This window comes from Microcaecilia unicolor, chromosome 9, assembly GCF_901765095.1.
Source record: "Microcaecilia unicolor chromosome 9, aMicUni1.1, whole genome shotgun sequence".
NCBI classification, from domain to species: domain Eukaryota; kingdom Metazoa; phylum Chordata; class Amphibia; order Gymnophiona; family Siphonopidae; genus Microcaecilia; species Microcaecilia unicolor.
The window spans coordinates 38,378,110-38,400,769 of NC_044039.1; the positions used below are offsets into that span (position 1 = coordinate 38,378,110).

The window sequence follows — 22,660 nt, forward strand, 5'->3', positions numbered from 1 at the left end:
CATTGCTGATCTGCAAGGGCAGGCTTCTACATGAAATGTTGCTAGTGAAGGAGTAGGCTGGTGGTTAGTGCAGCAGACTCTGATTCTGGGGAATTGGGTTCAATTCCCACTGCAGCTCCTTGTGACTCTGGGCAAGTCACTTAACCCTCCATTGCCCCTGGTACAAAAATAAGTACCTGAATATATGTAAACCATTGAATGTAGTTGCAAAAAACCTCAGAAAGGCAGTATATCAAGTCCCATTTCCATTTCCCTATTTGAGATTCTACATGGAATGTTGCTACTATTTGAGATTCACCAAGGAATGTTGCTATTCCACTAGCAAACACCCACAGAAGGTGAACTCTCCACAGGAAAACCAATGAAAGGCAAAACACACAGTGGATCCAAAAAAGTCCTCTCACAATGAGTGTCTTCCTGAACAAGGTCTTTATTGACAGTAGCAGAAATGACCCGACACGTGACGTGTTTTGGCCGTGAGGCCTGCGTCAGGGGTCTATAAAATAATATAATATACAAAGACATGCATAAAAATACAATTATAATTAAAAACATGAATAAAAACTTGAACATCCATATACAATTTCTTGTACAAATTTAGACAAATAAAACGTCAGAATGAAAGATGCAAAGTATATATAATAAAAAATATATGATAAAAATATAAGAGTATATGACTTTAAAAGAATAAAGAATATTGAATTATGTAAAGATATGAAATTGTACCACATAGAGATAATGAGGACAAGGCATGGAATAAAATACACAACATAATAAAGTATAAATATAGAGGACATACCTAGTATTATCTGTAGAAAAAAGTACCTTGTAGATCAGATGAAAAAAAGCACTAAAGCTGCTAACAACGATATCTATAATAAATATGTAAGCGAAGGCATAAATCACTACATACTCTCCATACATACATATACAACAAAATGAAATGATACTGAAAAAAGTGAAACATAGAATATATGGACAGGGATCCCAAAAAATTGTTTTGATGATGGAGAATAATGAAGAAGACCACACGGGTATGAAAATAAAAATAAAAAAATGAAAATGAAAACAAGGCACGGATGCCAAATGAATCAGCAAATGTCAAAGGTGATGAACCATAAAATGATAAGGATGGGAGAAACAGAAAAAAGAATTGCCTGATATTACTGTGAAAAATAGCATATATTAAAAAAGAAGACCATAAACTACTAAGAAAAATGGACCATAACATAGGGGAACCACCTAACTGAAAAATAATATTACCTTTGCAAAAGTGCATAAGGAACCACATTACATGCTGGCAGAGTACACCTGAAGGCCATGTTTAGACGATACTGTCACCATAAAAAATATAAAATAAGAGTCAGCAAAAGTATATTGGCATGTAAAGATAAATAAAGCTGTGCCCACAGGAATGATGACATAAATATCCTCAGTGTAAATCAAAAAGGGGGCAAAATTACAAATAAAAGGTAAATGCCAATCGAAATGAGAAAAAATAAATAAGAAAAAATAATAAGTACATAAGTAGTGCCATACTGGGAAAGACCAAAGGTCCATCTAGCCCAGCATCCTGTCACCGACAGTGGCCAATCCAGGTCAAGGGCACCTGGCACGCTCCCCAAACGTAAAAACATTCCAGACAAGTTATACCTAAAAATGCGGAATTTTTCCAAGTCCATTTAATAGCGGTCTATGGACTTGTCCTTTAGGAATCTATCTAACCCCTTTTTAAACTCCGTCAAGCTAACCGCCCGTACCACGTTCTCCGGCAACGAATTCCAGAGTCTAATTACACGTTGGGTGAAGAATGGGTGTGGGGCATGCTATAAGCTATTACAGCAGCCAGCATAGCTATCAGCGATACAACGCGATCGAGCCATGAAAACGCCAAAGTTAATACTGAGTGCTGAAAAGTACGCTAGTTTATGTAAGGCACCATGCTAAACTCAATAACTGCACTAAATCAGCACTAATTTAAGTGAAGACTTAATGAAAGTTGGAAAGGCAGAGGAGAAATCGATAAAAATGCTTATCATACACAAGAACCCGTTAATACATATGAGAGCATATGAAGACAATATGAAACAATACTATCAACACGGAATATTAAAAAAATGAGTCTAAAAATGTATATTAACATCTAAAAATATCTAAAACTGTGCCCAAGGGAATATTGACGTAGCTCCCCTAGGTGTAAATCAAAAAAGGGGGGGATTATTGCAGATAAAATATATAACAATGAAAATGAATGGAATAGTCGGTGTGGGGCATGATATAAACTACTAAAACAGACTACATAGCTATCGGCATTGCACAAGATCAGGCCATAAAGGCGCCTAAATGACTGCTGAGTACTGGGAAGCAAATTCGTTTGTGTGAGGCACAATGCAAACCGCTATAACTGCATTGAATTAGCACTGGTTAAATAAAAGCTAACAGGACTAAGGAAAAACCAATGAAAATGCTTACCGTACACAAGAAAACGCTGTGCTGCTTTGTGAAACGAAATGTATGGCAAAACATGAAACCACCTTCAAGGGAAGGATTTATACCGGAAGTAAAGATGACATCACTTCCCCTGTGATTGGAACGAACCATTACTAAGGAGATATAGCACATGCGAGTGGTGGGGTCTATACTTAATGGTATGATCGATATAAGAGACTCCACTGCTAAAAAGGGGTTAGTGAAGACAATGGGGCGCACATAAAGCTATAGGTGGAATCTAACAACAATAAAACAAGAGATTGGACTATATAAACCATGTGATCCCATATGTAGTTCCAGCTAACTACAGAATACAAATGAAAAATAAAAGATAAAAAATAAAAAATAAAAATAGCGATTCAATTGTTCGACATGGACAAATAATTTTGTAAAAAAATTTTTTAAACATATATATAGGTCCTCGTATACAATGTATATGCTATAAAAATAAAAATAAAAATAGTAATAATCCTGAATGATGGAACAAAATAATAATAATGGAAATATTGTCATAAAACCAGCAGATAAGGGTGGAGCTATTGTTATACAAAACAGACAAGAATATATCATGGAAATACACCGACAGATTTTTGATTTAGAATATTATATCCAACTGGAAAAAGATCCTACTGACCAACTTCAGAAAGACATATTAGAATTAGTGTCTTTGCTTTCGATGCTGGGTATATCACTCTTAAAGAAAAAAATTACCTTACAGTTAAGTGTCCTTCTATCCCCACCATATATACTCTTCCTAAGATACATAAAAGGTTAGATAACCCACCTGGTCGTCCTATCATCTCAGGAAACGGTTCAGTTTTAGAGCCTCTCTCTCAGTTTGTAGACTATTTTTTACGACCCTTTGTCCCAGAGATTGACTCATACGTTAGAGACTCATCCCATATGATCAACATTTTAGAAATGTTTGATGGAGATCTTGAAGATGTTACTATGGTGACCCTGGACATAGAAGCTCTCTATACCAATATTCCTCAGTTGGAAGCCCTGATAGTAATAGAGAATACACTTAAGAGAAGGACCCATGAGCGACGTATTCCTAATCATTTCATTCTTGCCTTGGCTACTATTGCCCTTACTAAGAACTATTTTGGTTTTGATGGCAGTTTTTTCCAACAAATTAAAGGCACAGCTATGGGGTCAGCCATGGCCCCTGATATTGCTAATCTATATGTTGCCCAGTTTGAAGAGAGATTTCTCAGAATACACCCATATAAAAAAGAGATCAGAATGTACAAACGCTATATAGATGATATCTTCCTGCTATGGAAAGGCAACATAGATAGTTTATCCTCGTTCATGTCTTGGTTGAACACCAGGGACCCCAACCTACGTTTTCAGATGCACCATCACCATAGTGAGATTCCTTTTTTGGACATTTTGATACAAAAAACTACATATGGGTTCAAACTACTATATATAGGAAACCTACAGATAAGAATAACTATTTACATTTCACTAGTTTTCACAAAAGATCATTAAAAGAAAACTTACCTTATTCACAGTTCTTGAGGTTGCGTAGGCTTTGTACAGATTTTGACGATTTTCAAACTAAATCTGTTGATATGTCCAACAGGTTCAGCTCCAGAGGATATCCCCGTGCATGTGTTAATAATAGTCTAAAGAGGGCCATTAATAAGAACAGGAATGATCTCCTGATTGCCAAGCCAGACAAACTAAGCCCAGATTTGGTTTGCACATTAAAATATTCACATTTATCAGGAGGCATTAGAAACATCATTAAAAAGCATTGGCATATTTTGGAGACACATACCTGCTTTACAAATCAAGTTCCAGTCATTGCACACGCCCGCAACCGCAACATTAGAGAGTTTTTGGTTCCCTCTACCCTTCCAGAGCCCCATTCCACAAGAGGAGATTCCTTTGGCCATATACCATGTGGGAGATGTTCAGTGTGCAAACACTCACTTACTATCACTTCATTTCACAGTAAACATAATAACAAAAACTACACTCTCAGACATTTTTCAGATTGTAATACTACTGGAGTTATTTACATCATAATATGTCCTTGTGACTTACTCTATGTAGGAAAAACTAAGAGAGCCATAAAAACAAGAATTATAGAACATAGGAGTTGCCTCACAAGGCAGATACATAGCGCCCCCCTGGTGACTCATTGGGTTGAAAAAAATCATACAATTGAACATTTAAAATTTTTTGTATTCAAAAAAATATCTATGTCCTGGAGAGGTGGTAATATGGATGAGAAACTGCTAAGGGAAGAACAGAGAACTATATATACATTAGGTACAGCCACACCGCATGGACTCAATATGGACATGGATTTCAGTCCTTTTTTATGATCATCCTTGTTATTTTCATTTTTGCTTTTATTTTTGTTCAGTGTTCCCAGTCGCCTGTCTTTTTTCTATTACACATTTTTTGGTTTTTCATATTCATTTTTTTCATTTCCATTATTATTATTTTGTTCCATCATTCAGGATTATTACTATTTTTATTTTTATTTTTATAGCATATACATTGTATACGAGGACCTATATATATGTTTAAAAAATTTTTTTACAAAATTATTTGTCCATGTCGAACAATTGAATCGCTATTTTTATTTTTTATCTTTTATTTTTCATTTGTATTCTGTAGTTAGCTGGAACTACATATGGGATCACATGGTTTATATAGTCCAATCTCTTGTTTTATTGTTGTTAGATTCCACCTATAGCTTTATGTGCGCCCCATTGTCTTCACTAACCCCTTTTTAGCAGTGGAGTCTCTTATATCGATCATACCATTAAGTATAGACCCCACCACTCGCATGTGCTATATCTCCTTAATAATGGTTCGTTCCAATCACAGGGGAAGTGATGTCATCTTTACTTCCGGTTTCATGTTTTGCCATACATTTCGTTTCACAAAGCAGCACAGCGTTTTCTTGTGTACGGTAAGCATTTTCATTGGTTTTTCCTTAGTCCTGTTAGCTTTTATTTAACCAGTGCTAATTCAATGCAGTTATAGCGGTTTGCATTGTGCCTCACACAAACGAATTTGCTTCCCAGTACTCAGCAGTCATTTAGGCGCCTTTATGGCCTGATCTTGTGCAATGCCGATAGCTATGTAGTCTGTTTTAGTAGTTTATATCATGCCCCACACCGACTATTCCATTCATTTTCATTGTTATATATTTTATCTGCAATAATCCCCCCTTTTTTGATTTACACCTAGGGGAGCTACGTCAATATTCCCTTGGGCACAGTTTTAGATATTTTAGATGTTAATATACATTTTTAGACTCATTTTTTTAATATTCCGTGTTGATAGTATTGTTTCATATTGTCTTCATATGCTCTCATATGTATTAACGGGTTCTTGTGTATGATAAGCATTTTTATCGATTTCTCCTCTGCCTTTCCAACTTTCATTAAGTCTTCACTTAAATTAGTGCTGATTTAGTGCAGTTATTGAGTTTAGCATGGTGCCTTACATAAACTAGCGTACTTTTCAGCACTCAGTATTAACTTTGGCGTTTTCATGGCTCGATCGCGTTGTATCGCTGATAGCTATGCTGGCTGCTGTAATAGCTTATAGCATGCCCCACACCCATTATTTTTTCTTATTTATTTTTTCTCATTTCGATTGGCATTTACCTTTTATTTGTAATTTTGCCCCCTTTTTGATTTACACTGAGGATATTTATGTCATCATTCCTGTGGGCACAGCTTTATTTATCTTTACATGCCAATATACTTTTGCTGACTCTTATTTTATATTTTTTATGGTGACAGTATCGTCTAAACATGGCCTTCAGGTGTACTCTGCCAGCATGTAATGTGGTTCCTTATGCACTTTTGCAAAGGTAATATTATTTTTCAGTTAGGTGGTTCCCCTATGTTATGGTCCATTTTCTTAGTAGTTTATGGTCTTCTTTTTTAATATATGCTATTTTTCACAGTAATATCAGGCAATTCTTTTTTCTGTTTCTCCCATCCTTATCATTTTATGGTTCATCACCTTTGACATTTGCTGATTCATTTGGCATCCGTGCCTTGTTTTCATTTTCATTTTTTTATTTTTATTTTCATACCCGTGTGGTCTTCTTCATTTTTCTCCATCATCAAAACAATTTTTTGGGATCCCTGTCCATATATTCTATGTTTCACTTTTTCAGTATCATTTCATTTTGTTGTATATGTATGTATGGAGAGTATGTAGTGATTTATGCCTTCGCTTACATATTTATTATAGATATCGTTGTTAGCAGCTTTAGTGCTTTTTTTCATCTGATCTACAAGGTACTTTTTTCTACAGATAATACTAGGTATGTCCTCTATATTTATACTTTATTATGTTGTGTATTTTATTCCATGCCTTGTCCTCATTATCTCTATGTGGTACAATTTCATATCTTTACATAATTCAATATTCTTTATTCTTTTAAAGTCATATACTCTTATATTTTTATCATATATTTTTTATTATATATACTTTGCATCTTTCATTCTGACGTTTTATTTGTCTAAATTTGTACAAGAAATTGTATATGGATGTTCAAGTTTTTATTCATGTTTTTAATTATAATTGTATTTTTATGCATGTCTTTGTATATTATATTATTTTATAGACCCCTGACGCAGGCCTCACGGCCGAAACACGTCACGTTTCGGGTCATTTCTGCTACTGTCAATAAAGACCTTGTTCAGGAAGACACTCATTGTGAGAGGACTTTTTTGGATCCACTGTGTGTTTTGCTATTCCACTAGCAACATTCCATGTAGAGGGAATAGCAACATTCCATGTAGAAGCCTGCCCTTGCAGATTAGCAACGCGGCTGCGCAGGCTTCTGTTTCTGTGAGTCTGACGTCCTGCACGTATGTGCAGGACGTCAGACTCACAGAAACAGAAGCCTGCGCGGCTGCATTGCTGATCTGCAAGGGCAGGCTTCTACATGAAATGTTGCTAGTGAAGGAGTAGGCTGGTGGTTAGTGCAGCAGACTCTGATTCTGGGGAATTGGGTTCAATTCCCACTGCAGCTCCTTGTGACTCTGGGCAATTCACTTAACCCTCCATTGCCCCTGGTACAAAAATAAGTACCTGAATATATGTAAACCATTGAATGTAGTTGCAAAAAACCTCAGAAAGGCAGTATATCAAGTCCCATATCCCCCTTATTGTAACTTGTTTCTTATCTCTCTTTCACCCCCTTCCTCCAATCAGCTCTATTTTCATATTACACATCTGGCTCATAAATTAAGCCTACAACAAGGCTCGCTTTCTGATCCGCAGCAGACCAGGATACTCATACATAAACTCAGATAATGTTCAGCTGTGGGGCGTCATATGATCTCCTTACAGGCTTTGCCCTTTCAAAGAATAGCACTTGGGGAATAGAATAGCTGTAGCTGAGCTCAGAGTTAGGAAAGAGTGAACTAGGGACAGAGAGAGAGAGCGAGAAAAAAAAATTAAAATTATCCAACTGGCTACTTTCCTGTGCAGTTTTAATTTATGGCGTATGTGCGTTGTGAATTAGCAGTTTATAAATTAAAACTGGAATGAACTGGAACTCCTACCGAGGAATAGAGAATTAAAGCACTTCCAAGGGTGAGAGAAAGCCGAAAGAAGAGTTTCTTAGAGCCTCTAACCTGTTAAGAGAATGAGTAACATGAGAACAGGCACATCAGAAAATTCAAAGCATTACGGTAGGTAATCCAGTCAGGTTTCAAAGATGTTATTTTTTTGTTCTGCAGCTGTATGCACTCCCCCCCCCCCCCCCCGCCCCCCCCCCCGGTTCATTCATCCTGCCAATAAATGTTTAGAGAGATTTTTTTTATTTTTTGTAGGGTTTATCTTGATCTTGCTGTCTCTTTGGTTTTTACTACCTGCTTCTGCAGTGACAGCACTTCCTATTCCGTTAAAATTGCAATAGCAATATGAAAAAGGATAGTTGTATGTGCTGTGAAAGAAGGAGCATGCAATTGAAATGATACCATTTCTGTTTTAATTTTAGAGTTTTTTTATGGTTTCTGATTGATGTCCCACACACAGTAGTTATTTAGGGCCCTGTTTACTAAGCCGCTCTATAGTTGCGCTAATATTTTAGCACGCGCTAACGGTAGAGACACCCATTATATTCCTATGGGTGTCTCTACCGTTAGCGTGCACTAATTTTTAGCGCATGCTAAAACGTTTGTGCGCCTACAGAGTAGCTTAGTAGACAGGGCCCTTAGCACCTTTCCTCAGTACCTGTTACTGCAGTGAACAAGACTCCTGAAGCAGGTGGTGTCCCACCAAATCCCAGTTCTGTGTCAGGTCTTTTTATACAAGGTGCTTTGTCAATAAAGATTGTTCATCTATATTCTGCTGCTGGTGGTTTTTTGGTCCACCCCTACTCTTGTGCTTGCTGGTGTCTATTTAGGGGCTTTTTTGTTTTGTTTTGTTTTGTTTTGTTTTGTTTTTTTTTGCCCTTTTTTCTTCTTTGGATATCTTTTTTTCAGATGGCAGGACACCCACTGCAGACCTTACTTAAAAATACAGATTTTTACCTTACCAGTATTTTTCCAAAGTCAGAGGAAATCTTGAACTGAGATGAGGAGCAGAAGGCACTTGATTTGTCCCTCCACTCGCCCTAGCAGCTGATAAAACTTCTACCGGCACTCAAGCCTCTGCAGGCAGTGGTGTAATGTGTATCGTTTCACAAATGTAAACATGTTCAGTAATGCTTTGTCATTGCTCTACAGCTGCTTCATCATCCCATCCTTTCATCTATACCTTGGTCCAGCTGTTCCGGCAAATGTGGGCTACAGTATCTCCTGGGTGTGCTATGCCTCCAATTACCAAGTAAACTAAACCAGACTGGCAGGAGGCTTAACCACAATGAAGCTTGCAACTCTGAAGTACAGCTGCTCATCCAGTGAACTATGCATGAATATCAGACTCTGTGACCAGTCGGGCACTGATTAAAGACTGGGTTCACCAACTACAGTTAGGTGCTTCCTTATTGGGGAGGACAGGGTTGAAAAGGCATTTATTTGGGTAAAATGGCCAGACTGAAAATTACTGCTCTCAAATATTCATGTTCTATAGATACAGAATTTATGCACGTTAAAAAGAGGCATTCCTGTGGACGTGTTTAGATTGGGGAGGAAAATGGTGTGCGTACGTTTCTTTTTCAAATGTATGTCCATAATTTTACCCTCACTTCCTGCACAGATAGTAGGCATACAGTAAGCAGATGTTTTTAGTGCACACATTATACCCTTGCTGGTGGACTTTGGAACCCCCTTCTAAATTTTTGCCCTGGGCCCCACATGTTTAACACCAGGCCTAAGAGCTGGAGTGACCAGATGGGTTCTTGATTCTGTGACATGGTCTCACCAATTATTAAAATCAGGGGCCAAATAAGCTAATCTCCTTCTCCACTTCTGAAACAGTTATTGGCGCAAGACGTGTCGGCACCATTCCCCTTTTTGAAAATAAGTATTCAGATAAGTGATATGTGCTGTTTTCAAAGTATTTAAATTTTATAGAAAGTTAAAAATATCAAAGACAATATAAAAAAGCTGAAAATTATTTTTTAAAATTCTTAAAATGATGACAGTAAAATTATGGTACCGATGAACAACTGGATGCAAGAGAAATCCTATTGACAAGAACAATCGTGGGATTTGCATCACTGAGGCACCATACCTTACAATTAATTTGTTGTTTAAATGAGTGAGCTATATGGAAATTTTAAGTTTATAATAAATGTAAAACCACTTTGATTATACCACAGAAATGCAGTGTATCAAATCCCCTTAATATCAATTCAGGCATTGGTCCTAACTAGATATCATACTTTGTGGTGAATTTAAGGTGCATATTTGCATGTTGCTGAGTAGTCATGCCTTTTACTTGGCTGAAGACTGCAGTAATTCTGCTAATGCACACCCTTGACATGCTTTTTTGCCATTAAGAAATTGGAAAGAAGAGAGCTTTTGAAAATCTATCCATTCATTTACAACCATGCCCACTCTGCATATCAGCTCTGTAGAACTAGGAAATCATTTACCACTAGTGATTAAAATGTATTGTATGGATTTGAGGATACTGCATTTCACATAGAGAAGTGAAGGGGAGGGGAGTGCCATTTGTTGTCCAACATTGATACCGAAGGGTCAGATTCAGAGCCCAGAAAAGCTCCCAGCCTAGCTCTGTCATTGTAATGACTCGTCTATAGTAATTCAGAAACTGGCGTAATCCCCAGGTAAGTATGAAAGGAAATTCATGGTAGTTATAGTTTATTAGAACTTGCTATACCGTTATGACTAAGTAGCAGATCGCAGCGGTGTGCAATAATCCAAAATGGTTAGAAAAAGAAAGGAACTACAATTTATTTATTGCATTTCAGTGTTAAATTGATAGGAAAGAGAATCATTCATACATTCACAGACAAAGAACAAGAGAGGGAAGGAGATGGGAGCAAGGTAATACTGAAGTGGAGGAGAGAGAGTTGAACTGGTAGGGAGGGGGAAGGCGCAGCAAAGTACATGACAACAGCAGATGGTTCAGTGGCAACTCTCTAGTTGGGCCAAATGTTTGAACAAGAAGCCAGGCCTTTAGTCTGGCTTTAATGTTTTTGAATGAAAGTTCTGCACAAAGATATAAGAGGAGAGAGTTCCAAAATGAAGGAGCGGTAAAAAATGAAAGCACGGTGCCTGGTCAATTCTAATTGAGTGAGCTCAGGACCAGGTAGAACTAAACGGCGATCGTTTAAAGAGTGAAGGAGGTGAGTTGGTGAATACAGGATAGTAAGAGTAAGGGGTACCAGATTCCACTCAGCACACAAAGGAACAGGAAGAAATTACTGTTTATGCCAGTCAGGAGACAAGACAATAAAACAATGGCAGAAGCAGCCCAGAAGGTCCATCAAGTCTACTCAATTCCCTCAGGGTCCCTCTTCACTTTCTTAAGTTCTGATGCCGCCCTTAGGAGGCTGTTCCATGTACTCATTACCATTTGTCGTATTAAAAGAACTGCTCACAAAATCTATACTTGGACCAGATACTTTTATCTTTATTGCATCTGGTACCTGCTCAATTTGCATGTGCAGATAACACAGAAATTTTATTACAAGTTCACTGTACTTTGACAATAGTAATTTTAGTACATTAAGGGACCCTTTTACGAAAACTTAGTGCATACTAAATGCTGCTTGTCCTATTGTATACCTGTAAGCTTTAGTAAAAGGGCCGCTATGTTATTTTATTTTAAACCAATCTTCTGGAAATGTATCCAAGTTGATTTTTTTTAACAGAGAAAATAGAATATCATACTATTTTTTAGAGAAAATGTCAGGTGATGTATCGTGAATGCCACTGCATTTGCTATATGCAATACAATCTCGATTTTCAGACGTAAATGGGACCAAGCCATTGTCGGATAAGTGAAAAGTTGGATAATGTAGAAAACAATGGTAATCCCTTTAAAAAATGAATGGAAAACATATTTAATACATACAGAACAGGCATAGGGTATCTGTATTTAAAATACAGTATTGTGTATTAACACTAACCAGCAGCGTGTGAAGCCGGAAAACAGGAAGAGAACCTGCACGTTTCTTAACAGCAATGTGATAACATCACGGGGAGATCAATGGGATTAGCAAAGGTCAGATAATCAAGACTGTACTGTATTAGAAAATGATGGAATATATATTAGCTATTAGGCCAGTTTCTTCTTGATACTACAAAGTAAAAACACACCCGCTTCAAAGTAAAGAAAAACAAATGCCATAATTAAATTGGAGAGGTATTTCAATGCAACTTACTGAAAGTTCAGTGCCTACCCCTTTTCAAAAGTTATTTTCTCTGATTTAGGATTCTGATCTAGATATCCCCATAATGATCTGCAAGGGCTGTTTCTGTAAAATACAGAGGGTGGAAGCCTAAAATTAAAAGCACTCAGATAATCTCTGTCATCTAATTATTCTTAATTTTTGAAAAACAAGACAACTTTTTGTGCTTGAAATTTCATAGTAAGGGCTGTATCAAGAACAACACCCAAATTTTGAAGTCTCTCAACAATCTGAATTGAGACATCATTGATGACAAAAGTTGATGGCATATCAGAGGAAGGAGAGCCAGATAAAAGTAAAATGTGTCTTTTAGCCTTATCCAGCTTCAACTGATAAGCTCTCATCCATTGATAAGTAGACTGCAAAAAGAAGTTATAAAAGTGTAAACTTTCTTTAAATGACAATACTGAAAATTGTACATCATCAGTGTAAAGTTTAAGGCACTCTAGCAATTTACATACTGTAATGGCAACAAGAATATATCGACTAGCATTGTTGAAAGAGTAGATCCTTGAGGACTGCTGGTAGGGGCATCAATAAAACAAGATTTTGAGAGACTTCAGCAACACAATACTATGGGATTTGTGTCGGGAGACTTGAGGACCTGAACATGTATACCCTGGAGAAAAGGAGAGACGGGTGATATGATACAGATGTTCAAAAATTTGAAAGGTATTCATTTACAAACAAACCTTTTCTAGAGACGGGAAGGTGGTAGAACTAGAGGGGGCCAACTTGGTAATAATATCAGGAAGTACTTTTTCACAGAGAGGGTGGTAGATACCTGCAGTGCCCTTCCGTGGGAGGTGGTAGAGATGAAAATGGTAACGGAATTCCAAAAGCATGGGATAAACACAAAGGAATCCTATATAGAAGCCTAGCAGTGATTAGATGGCAACACCAGTAATCGGGAAGCAAAGCCAGTGCTGGGCAGACTTCTCCGGTTTATGCCCTGATTGTGGCAGGACAGATTCAGCTTCTGTAAATGGAGAACAAGACCAGTGCTGGGCAGACTTCTATGGTCTGTGCCCTGAAAATGGCAATGACAAATAAAGATCAAGTTATATGTATCATACCTTATACTATGAGTTTATCTTGTTGGGCAGACTGAATGGACCGTACAGGTCTTTATCTGCCATCATCTACTATATTACTTCCTAGATGACAGAAATGAGCAAAACTAATCAAAGATTAAATTACTGATTGCAAATGATTGAACAAAATTTTGTGATTTATGATTTCAAAGGCAGCGGAAATACCTATGGTAAGTAAAAAAAAAAAAAAAAGTGCTTGCCTTTGTCAAAATATGGTCCTACAGTATCTAAAATTGCGATTAATAATGTTTCCACATCATGTTGAGTACAAAAGCCAAACTGAGTAATGTCTAATACATTATGCAATTCAAGAAAATCTAATAACTGATCATAGACCAGTTTCTCAATTTAGAAAGAAATGGCAAAGATGATATAGGCCTGTAATTCTCAACAACATTAGGGTCAGTGGAACAGGCATAGGAATGAAAGTAGCAGATTCTGAGGATCAGCCAAGGCTGGGGTATGGTATACCTGAGCAAGAGTGTTCAAAGTAGATGAGATGATAGTGTTATAGGAACAGACTGCTTCTCTGACGACTTGGATGAGAGAAGAGATGAGACAGTGGTGGAGAAGAGAAGAGACGTTAAAAACTTCTGCTCAGTGTGCTGATGCGGCTAAGAAAGCGCACAGAATGTTGGGTATTGTTAGGAAAGGGATGGAAAACAAACACAAGGATGTTATAATGCCGTTGTATCGCTCCATGGTGCGACCACACCTCGAGTATTGTGTCCAATTCTGGTCACTGCATCTCAAAAAAGATATAAAGGAATTGGAGAAGGGCGACAAAAATGATAAAAGGGATGGAATGACTTCCTTATGAGGAAAGGCTGAAAAGGTTAGGGCTCTTCAGCTTAGAGAAAAGGCGGCTGAGGGGTGATATGATAGAAGTCTACAAGATAATGAGCGGAGTAGAGCAGACAGATGTGAAGCATTTGTTTACACTTTCAAACAACAATAAAACCAGGGGACACAAGATGAAGCTAGAATATGGCAGATTTAAAACAAACAGGAGAAAGTTTTTCTTTACTCAGCGTGTAGTTGGACTCTGGAACTCATTGCCGGAAAATGTAGTGAAAGCAGCTGGCCTTATGGAGTTTAAAGGGGGTTTGGACAGATTCCTGAGGGAAAAATCCATTGAACATTATTAAAAATTATTTTTTAAATGGGTTTTGCTGGGTTCTTGAAGCCTGGATTAGCCGCTGTTGGAGACAGGATGCTGGGCTTGATGGACCCTTGGTCTTTTCCCAGTATGGCGGTGCTTATGTTCTTAACAGCTGGAGAGAACTACCGAGTGCAGCCCAAAGTGGGGATTCAATCAAGTGAGGGAGACAGTATGGTGTCTAGAATACCTTGAGGCATATTTTCAAAGCACTTTGGGAGGCTAAGTTCCATAGGTTTCTATGGAACTTTGGGAGGCTAAGTGCTTTGAAAATGAGCCTCCTTGTCTCTTGTGGTGTCTGGTATCTTGTTGGTGCCTTGTGATGTCAGCAAGCGGCATCCAGTGCAAGCTGCTGTGTTTTGGGAACAACTGGAGAGGACTACAAAATATAGCCCGAGATGGGGGATTCGATCCAGTGAGAAAGGCAGCGTGATACCTACTTTGTCTCCTGTGGTGACTAGTGTCCTGTTGTCAGTGCCATGTGACATCAGTAAGTGGTATTTACCCCCCTAATTCTATATAAAATGCTAAAACAATTGGGTGTAAATTTGGGCATGCGCCCAATTTGCATGTGCATTTTAATTGAATAACTAGTTAATTAGTGCCAATAATTGGCTTTTTAACAATTATTGGCACTAATTAGATTAAATTAACATGTATGTGTGTAAATTTTACGCATGAGTCAGAAAAGGGGGTGCAGAAATGGAAGGGCCATGGGCAGATGGGGGACTGATCAGGGGCGTGGCTTTTAGTTACGTGTATAATTATGGAATAAGGGCGCTCAGGGCCTAAATATAGGCGTGGGCATTTGCACCACATTTTTATTGGTGCAAATGGTCACGCCTAAATGCAAACATGATCCTGGGCTTAAGCGCTACTTTAGGCACGGTTTATAGAATGCTACTACGTGCGTTTTCAGCAACGCTTTTTTTAGGGGCCATTTATAGAATTTGGTCCTTAGTGTGAAAAAAAGCCCCTGTGTGCTGTGGTGTGTCGGAAACAGCTGACGAGGACTACCGAGGGCAGTCTGAGGTGAGCATTCCATCTGCTGAAAGAGGTGGTGGAGTGCCCGGAATAGCTTATCTTCTGTGGTGACTGGCATCCTGTTGGCACTGTGTGACATCAGCAAGCAGTGCCCATTGTAAATAAAAGCCCCAGTGAGCTATGGCATGTGGCCACTGGGGCATGCCCAAAATAACACATCTGAACCTTTTGGAGAACCTTCATAACACTAACAGAGCACCGACGGAGCATGAGGAGGTTGGATTTAGACCTACTGATTGAATCCCTTTTCTTGATTGCACCAAGTCTCTGAGATACCTATTATATCTACCTCATCATTTAGTGCTATTTACTCTCACTCTCCCATCTTATTTTTTAGGCTTCTAGCATTTGTTTACAGGCATGTCAAATTGTGTTTTTTCCTTGCATCTACAAGCTGCTTAGAAGTTGACGGGAATAATGTGCATCCTTTACCCTGCTCTCTTTCAACACACCTGGCTTTCTTTGACTATTGTTGAAACCTCTATTGGGATTCCTTAAATGTCGTGTTTCAATAGTATCCTTCAAGGATACTCTACAGTGTACACCAAACCATGCACTCTTGATGACTGTCAGCTCCCCTTCCCCCCTATTTTAGTTAGTGCCAGCAGCCTGGTTCCATTCCGGTTCAGGCGCAGTCCATCCTTTCGGAACAGGTTCCTCCTTTCCCACAATGCTGCCCAGTTCCTAAAAAATCTAAATCCATGTTCCTGCACCATTGTCTCAACCACACATTGAGACTTCGGAGCTCTGCCTGCCTCTTGGGTCCTGTGTGTGGAATGGGTAGCTTCTAGAACCTTTCTCCAGCATTTTCCTATGTCATTGGTACTCACATGTACCAAGATAGCTGGCTCCTCCCCAGCATTATCAAAAATCCTATCTAGGTGACACTAGCTTTTCCACATGCATCACTTTGCACTTGCTCACATTAAACATCATCTGCCATTTGGATGCCCAGTTTCCCAGTCTCGTAAGGTCCTCATGTAATTTTTCATAATTCTCTTGTGATTTAACAATAGTTTGTGTCATCAGCAAACTTAATTACCTCACTAGATATTCCCAGCTCTAGATTATTAATAAATATGTTAAACAGCAGTGGTCCCAGCACAGATCCCTGGGGAACCCCACTATCTACTCTTCTCCATTGAGAATACTGACCATTTAACTCTACTCTGTTTTCTATCTTTTACCCAGTTTTTAATTCACATTACCTCCTATCCCATGCCTTTCTAATTTCCTCAGGAGACTTTCATGAGGTACTTTGTCAAATGCCTTTTGAAAATCCAGATGCACAATATAAATCGGCTCACCTTTATCCATGTTTATTCACCCCTTCAAAGAAATGTAGTAGATTGGTGAGGCAACATTTCCCTTGACTAAATCCATGTTGGTTTTGTCTCATTATTCCATGCATATGCTCTGTAATTTTGTTCTTTATAATAGTCTCTACCATTTTGCCTGGCACCAACATCAGGCTCACCGGCCTATAATTTGCCGGTTCTGGAGCCCTTTTTAAAAACTGGCATTACATCAACATTTAAACAGGATTTTGTTGCCAGACACGTGGTGAGAACAAAATATACTTGAGGGAGGGATACCTGCAAGTTTCCTTTGAAAGGAATCTGTCACTGTGAGGTAGCAACTGTTCCACTTAGCTCGGTGATTACAGCATCACTTACCAAGCTGTAAGTTATAGAGAATTTGCAATTTCTCAATTTTCCAAGGAGGTATCGTTTTCTTAAACCTGAGGAAAATGTGTTAGTGAATTGTTGTTATGGCCCCAATAAGAGATTGTTGGATAAGAAACTAGAGGGGGAGCTAGAAGTTTTGAGTCCATTGTTTAGTGATGATTTGACTGATTTTCTGGAAAATTCTCAGGTTGATATATCAAGGAGAGCAAACCTGTTTATTTTCCTAAGTGAAACTGATAAGATATTAATTCTGAAGGCTTATTTCAAGAATAAGAATTCTTTATTTTATGGTCAGAAATTGCAAGTATTCCTTGACATGGCACTCATTACCCATGGTGTGTGGGGGGACGTTTTTTTTAAGTTTTACCAAGTGGGGCAGGAGGATTTAGTTCTCTTAAAATAATTTTGAAGGCCAGTTTGGTTACCATTGATGGTGTGGGAGCTGTAAGTGGTGATATCCTAGAGCAGGCTGGACCTTATACCTGAGGTCAGCCTCCTAGATGCTGTTGGTGTTCAGAGTTGTGATTTTCATATTCTAAGTTACAGGCCTTGGAGGACCTGATGGCCTGGAAGCACCATTATTGTCCAAGTGCTAAAGGACAGAAGAAAGGAAAGTCTTGTTTAGAACTCTGAAGTGGTCAGCAACAGAGCCTAAAATCTCCTGCAGAAAAAAATTTGTGTGCGCCTCTAAGAGGTCATTTGACTGTTCTATGGGTTGATAGAGAATTTGGATAGCAGTCCTAATGAAGTACCATAATCTGTGGAGACAAGGGTACTCCTGAGGTGAAATGGCATCTTCAGAAAAGCATAGATGGCCTCAAATTCTCACGATGAAGCCCATGGATAATCAGAGAAACCCCCTGTAGCCTACAGTTTACAGAAAGTTGGATACAGTGCAGGAGTCAAGCTGAAGGAGTAGAAGAGTCCAGAGTATCTGCAATCAAGCCATTGCTTTGCAGTGTGAACATACGGCATGCCCACAAGAAACCTTTTAAATAGACTTCTCTAAGCTATGAGAGAGCTGTATGCGGGAGTTGACAAAGATGTCTCCATGTGGGGTGTGTACATCTCCCCTTCTTAACAATACAATATTTCAGTTTTTCTATAGAGAGAAAACCCATTCTCATAACCCCATTCCTGTCTGCTTCTAGGACAAACATAAGTAGACGAGTTGCCATTGCTGTAAACATCTACAGAAAAAGCACCTGGCTTATGTCTCCGGTGCCCCTGTATGAATATTGTATTTTAATGATGTATGGTTAGGGACATAGCAAGTTTAATAAAACAAATATATTTTAAAATGTAAAACAGGTTGGGCTGAGTTTAAGTGGTGTGGAAAAGTTTCTCCCCTCCAGATTTCCCCTATTATTGCATATGTCACTCTGAATGACTTCTGATCTTTGAACCAAATGTAATATTAGACAAAGGGAACCTGAGTAAACACATAACAAGTGCAAGACTCTGCCAGTCTGTTGGTGCCTACATACAACAGTGTTCCTTTCCGTGATATGGCAGATCTAGCACATTGGCAACAGGGTATTTGAAGAGTTTAGTAGTTTGTGCTACATTATTTCCTATGATTGCAGGCTGTGCTAGAGAAAAGCCATACGTTTTTAATACTAAAGCCCGTAGAGATCTTTTCACTTTATTCAGTAGTATACTGCTTTGACCCCCCTCTTCTGGACAAGCAACAAGCCACTATTCAGTCTTTACAAGAAGCTATGTATATATTGTGTTGCATTCGTGCACCGAAGTAGTGGAGTTTTTCAAGAGCTTTTAATGCCTGTCCCAGTTTTCTCATGCTCTGCGTTGGCCCATCCCAATTGACAAATGTAACTTTTGAGTTATGATCTGATTAAGGGTAGGAGTTTCTCTTTGCTTATTTGGAGTATGCTCGCATAGGTCACTTCACATGATAAAAACTTGTATTTCTTTTACTAGTATTTGTAGTGTTTAATTTCTTTTGCTGAGAGTTACACAGTAGCAGCGCGCGGCCCTGATAGCTCTTCATATCAGCAATGAAAAATTCAGGAGGCCCAGCCAGTAGCCTGTTGTAAGGGATTATGATGGCTCGCGGTGTCAGGCGGCTCAACACTGTGACGACGGGCCTGAAAAGTGGGATAAATGCCTCTGGTGCCTCCCGGCGGGGCTCAGTGTGCCTGACCGGGAGAAAAAGCGGAACAGCAACAAGTGCTCTGGAACACACAGGCGCAGCTTCAGAGCCAAGCAGCGGACCGACTCCACCGAAAAGCAGCAACAGCATAAAGAAAAAACAACACCGCAAACATGGTAAGAAACGGGATACTGCAGATCCCACCGTAGACGACGGCGGCTGACACAGGCCAAACAGCGTAAAGAACGCGCGTTTGGGGGAGGCGTGGCATTTTAGGTGACGTTTTGCAGGAAAGGACATGTGTGTGCACGAGGATACGTGTGTCAGTATCGTCCACGTGGACATGTCTATCTCATGATTTATTTCGATGGCAGTTCACTATACTCTTCCTGTGGGAAGCAGCAGCAGCCTTTTAGTTTTCATTTCATGTTTTAATGTTTAGCTCAGGATGATGTATACTATAGCCTTAGGGTTAGACGGTTGAATATCTAAATTCATCTGGAAAACAAGCCTCCTCTTTATTTATAGCTATATTTTTCTGTTTGTGCTGTTTTTCCCTTTGGTAAAAGGGAAAGGGGATGGGACAGCAGACATTTTAGACCACATTTCTTGGAGCTGGAGTGTAATTAGGGTGCAAAACACACACACACACACACACACAGCAGAAGCAAACCCCCATAGGCCAACAAAACCAACACAAAGAAAAGAAGAGGGTAGACCAGTATTATTCCAAAGCAAGTGGTTTATTAAAAATGGATAAAGTTGACTTGAGGCAGAATTATGTTTCAGTACCAAATGCGCCTGCTTCAGGAGTCAGTAATATAATTTCAGCCAGAGATGGTAATTGTAGAGTAACAAAACATGATATCCACAGCTACAGCATCTTCTTGTTCCAGGTTGCAGGGTGGTTTGTTATGCTGTGGCTCCAGCTCTCAGTAGCAGTCTAACCACACTGCTTTACCAACTGTGTTCAGCGGTTCTTAACCCAGTCCATGGGACATTCCCAGCCAGTTAGGTTTTCAGGATACCCACAATGAATATGCGTGAGATAGATTGATTTTCAGCCATGCAGGAGATATGTATTTGGTTCCTGAATCAGATCTTTGTTGGTTAGTCGTTCTCATGCATATTGATTGTGGATATCATGAAAACCAACAAGTGAGTTTAAGAATTGGGATACTTGACCAAAATATTCAGTTCTTTTCCTCACTCCTCCTCTCCCCACAGGCAAACACACATGCATCATCCCATGAACCAGTACTTCTCAACACACTCCTGGGGGCACACCTAGCCAGTAAGCTTTAGAGAAAGAAAGAGACTGACAGAAAAAATTGTGGTCCTAATTAAAAGTGCAATCTTTTAATCCAACTAAGAACAAACATATTAGATTTAAAGTACATCAGAGTCACAAAGAAAGATTTAGCAAAAAGACTAAATAAAGAATGATAAAGAGAAAGATAGGGAGCTTTTCATATTTGTTCTCTTTTATGATGAGGTTCTATGACATGAACAGCAACAACAAGGAAGATGAATTTATTTAGTATCTGCTGTTTGAGGAATTAGAGATGTGCCATCAGAAAAAAAATGTACAGCAGGTCTGAAATATATATATTTTTTAATTTAGCGTCAGTTCAGAGACTATGGCAAAACTATGTATTTTCTGAAACATCAACCAATGGCAATGCAGCTTCAGCAGTATATGACATCACAGTGCTGCAATTACATCACTTATACCCAAGGCACTTTAAATGAGCCAGTGATGCATACTGCATATACTGCACTTTAAACAAGTGTCTCACAATGACTTGAATTTGGTTTTTGTATTATGGCAAATACAAATGTAGCAAGGAACTTTTGTTACAGTGTTATAACAGCTTCCTGATTTTGTGTAATGAAACCCCCGACCACATGGAAGGGGAAGAGAAGGATACTGAACTATGCATTACATGTCAGTGACGTATCCAGTCAAGGCGCATGTGTTGCGTATACATCCCCAGTCAGCCCCTCCCTCCCTTCTCCCTCCTGCCACATCTCTCCTTTCCCAGCCCGGCCCCACAAAGATCTGCAATTCCCTCCACTCCTCCCCACCCCACCCCCCCCCCCCCCCATGCCTTAAAATCACTTCCAGTCTTTGCCTGGGCAGCACTTTCAGCAGCAGCACTCGTGGGCTGCCCGCAGCCTGCACCAAGACTTTCTCTCTGAACCGTCCTGCCCCTTCTGATGCAACTTCCTGCTTTCTGAAGGGCAGGTTGGCTCAGAGAGAAAGCTCTAGTGCAGAATGCAGGCAACCTATGAGTGTTGCTGCCTGGGAGAAAACTGGAAGGTACAATGGAGGGGAGGAGCAGGGGAAGGGAGGAAGCTAGCAGATCTTTGCAGGGCCCTGTTGGGCTGAGAAGGGAAGGGAGAGATGCAGCAGGAGGAAGAAGGAGGAAAATGCAGATGCACCCCCTCTCAAAAATTCTTGGCCACGCTACTGTCACATGTATGTTCTCCAAGATGTTGTTATAGCTTTACTTCCAAGGTGGACAATAAACTTTAACAAGTAAATCTAAGTAACTAATGTAGGGAATTAGTTGTTCAGATTATTCTTCCAAACTATACTTCAATTATTGTTAAGTTGAAAATGGAGAAAAGATTTTCCTGTTGCCTTTTGTCTAAAAATCAAAAGATTCTATCTTTCATCCTTCATCCTTTTTTTTTTTTTCATTTTATTTTTTCATTTTTCAAATAATAATACAAGATTACTGTTATACAAGCAAAACAGAAAAGATACATTGTTCAAGAGGAAATCCAACACTCTATAGGAACATATTCCCCAATCGTCCTTAGACCACAAAAAGTGGAGGAGTGGACAAGATATATCAGGAGAAAAGAAAAAAGAAGAAATATTTTTAAGATCTGATATAACAGATCACAAAAGGCACCACACTGTAAAAAGAGCCCTCTCCCTTAAATTATCATAATGTCATATCAGAAAAACACTCAAATGATCTTCTTCAGATTCAGAAAAGCTCTCAATTGCACCAGGGTAAAGAAGACATATTTTGTCCCTCCAAGTTTAACCACACATTTACATGGATATGCCAGCAAAAATGTTGCACCCAAATCTTTAGTCTCTTTCCTCATTGCTAGAAATGACATTCTTCTTTCATGGGTAGGTTTTGTGACATCGGGATAAATCCAGATCTTTTTCCTATGAAATAACTCCGATGTATGACAAAAATACAGTTTCAAAATTGCATT

General features: G+C 39.0%; 1 protein-coding gene across 1 annotated transcript in view; it reads left to right on the forward strand.

Annotated features, from left to right (window-relative positions):
• Window positions 1-11,949, forward strand: part of PEX26 (peroxisomal biogenesis factor 26) — a 34,057-nt gene extending 22,108 nt beyond the window's left edge. The window contains 1 exon segment of the mRNA XM_030215050.1: window positions 9,222-11,949. Coding sequence (XP_030070910.1) covers window positions 9,222-9,325 — 104 coding nt within the window. The 3' untranslated portion in view covers window positions 9,326-11,949.
• Window positions 11,950-22,660: the final 10,711 nt, after the last annotated feature.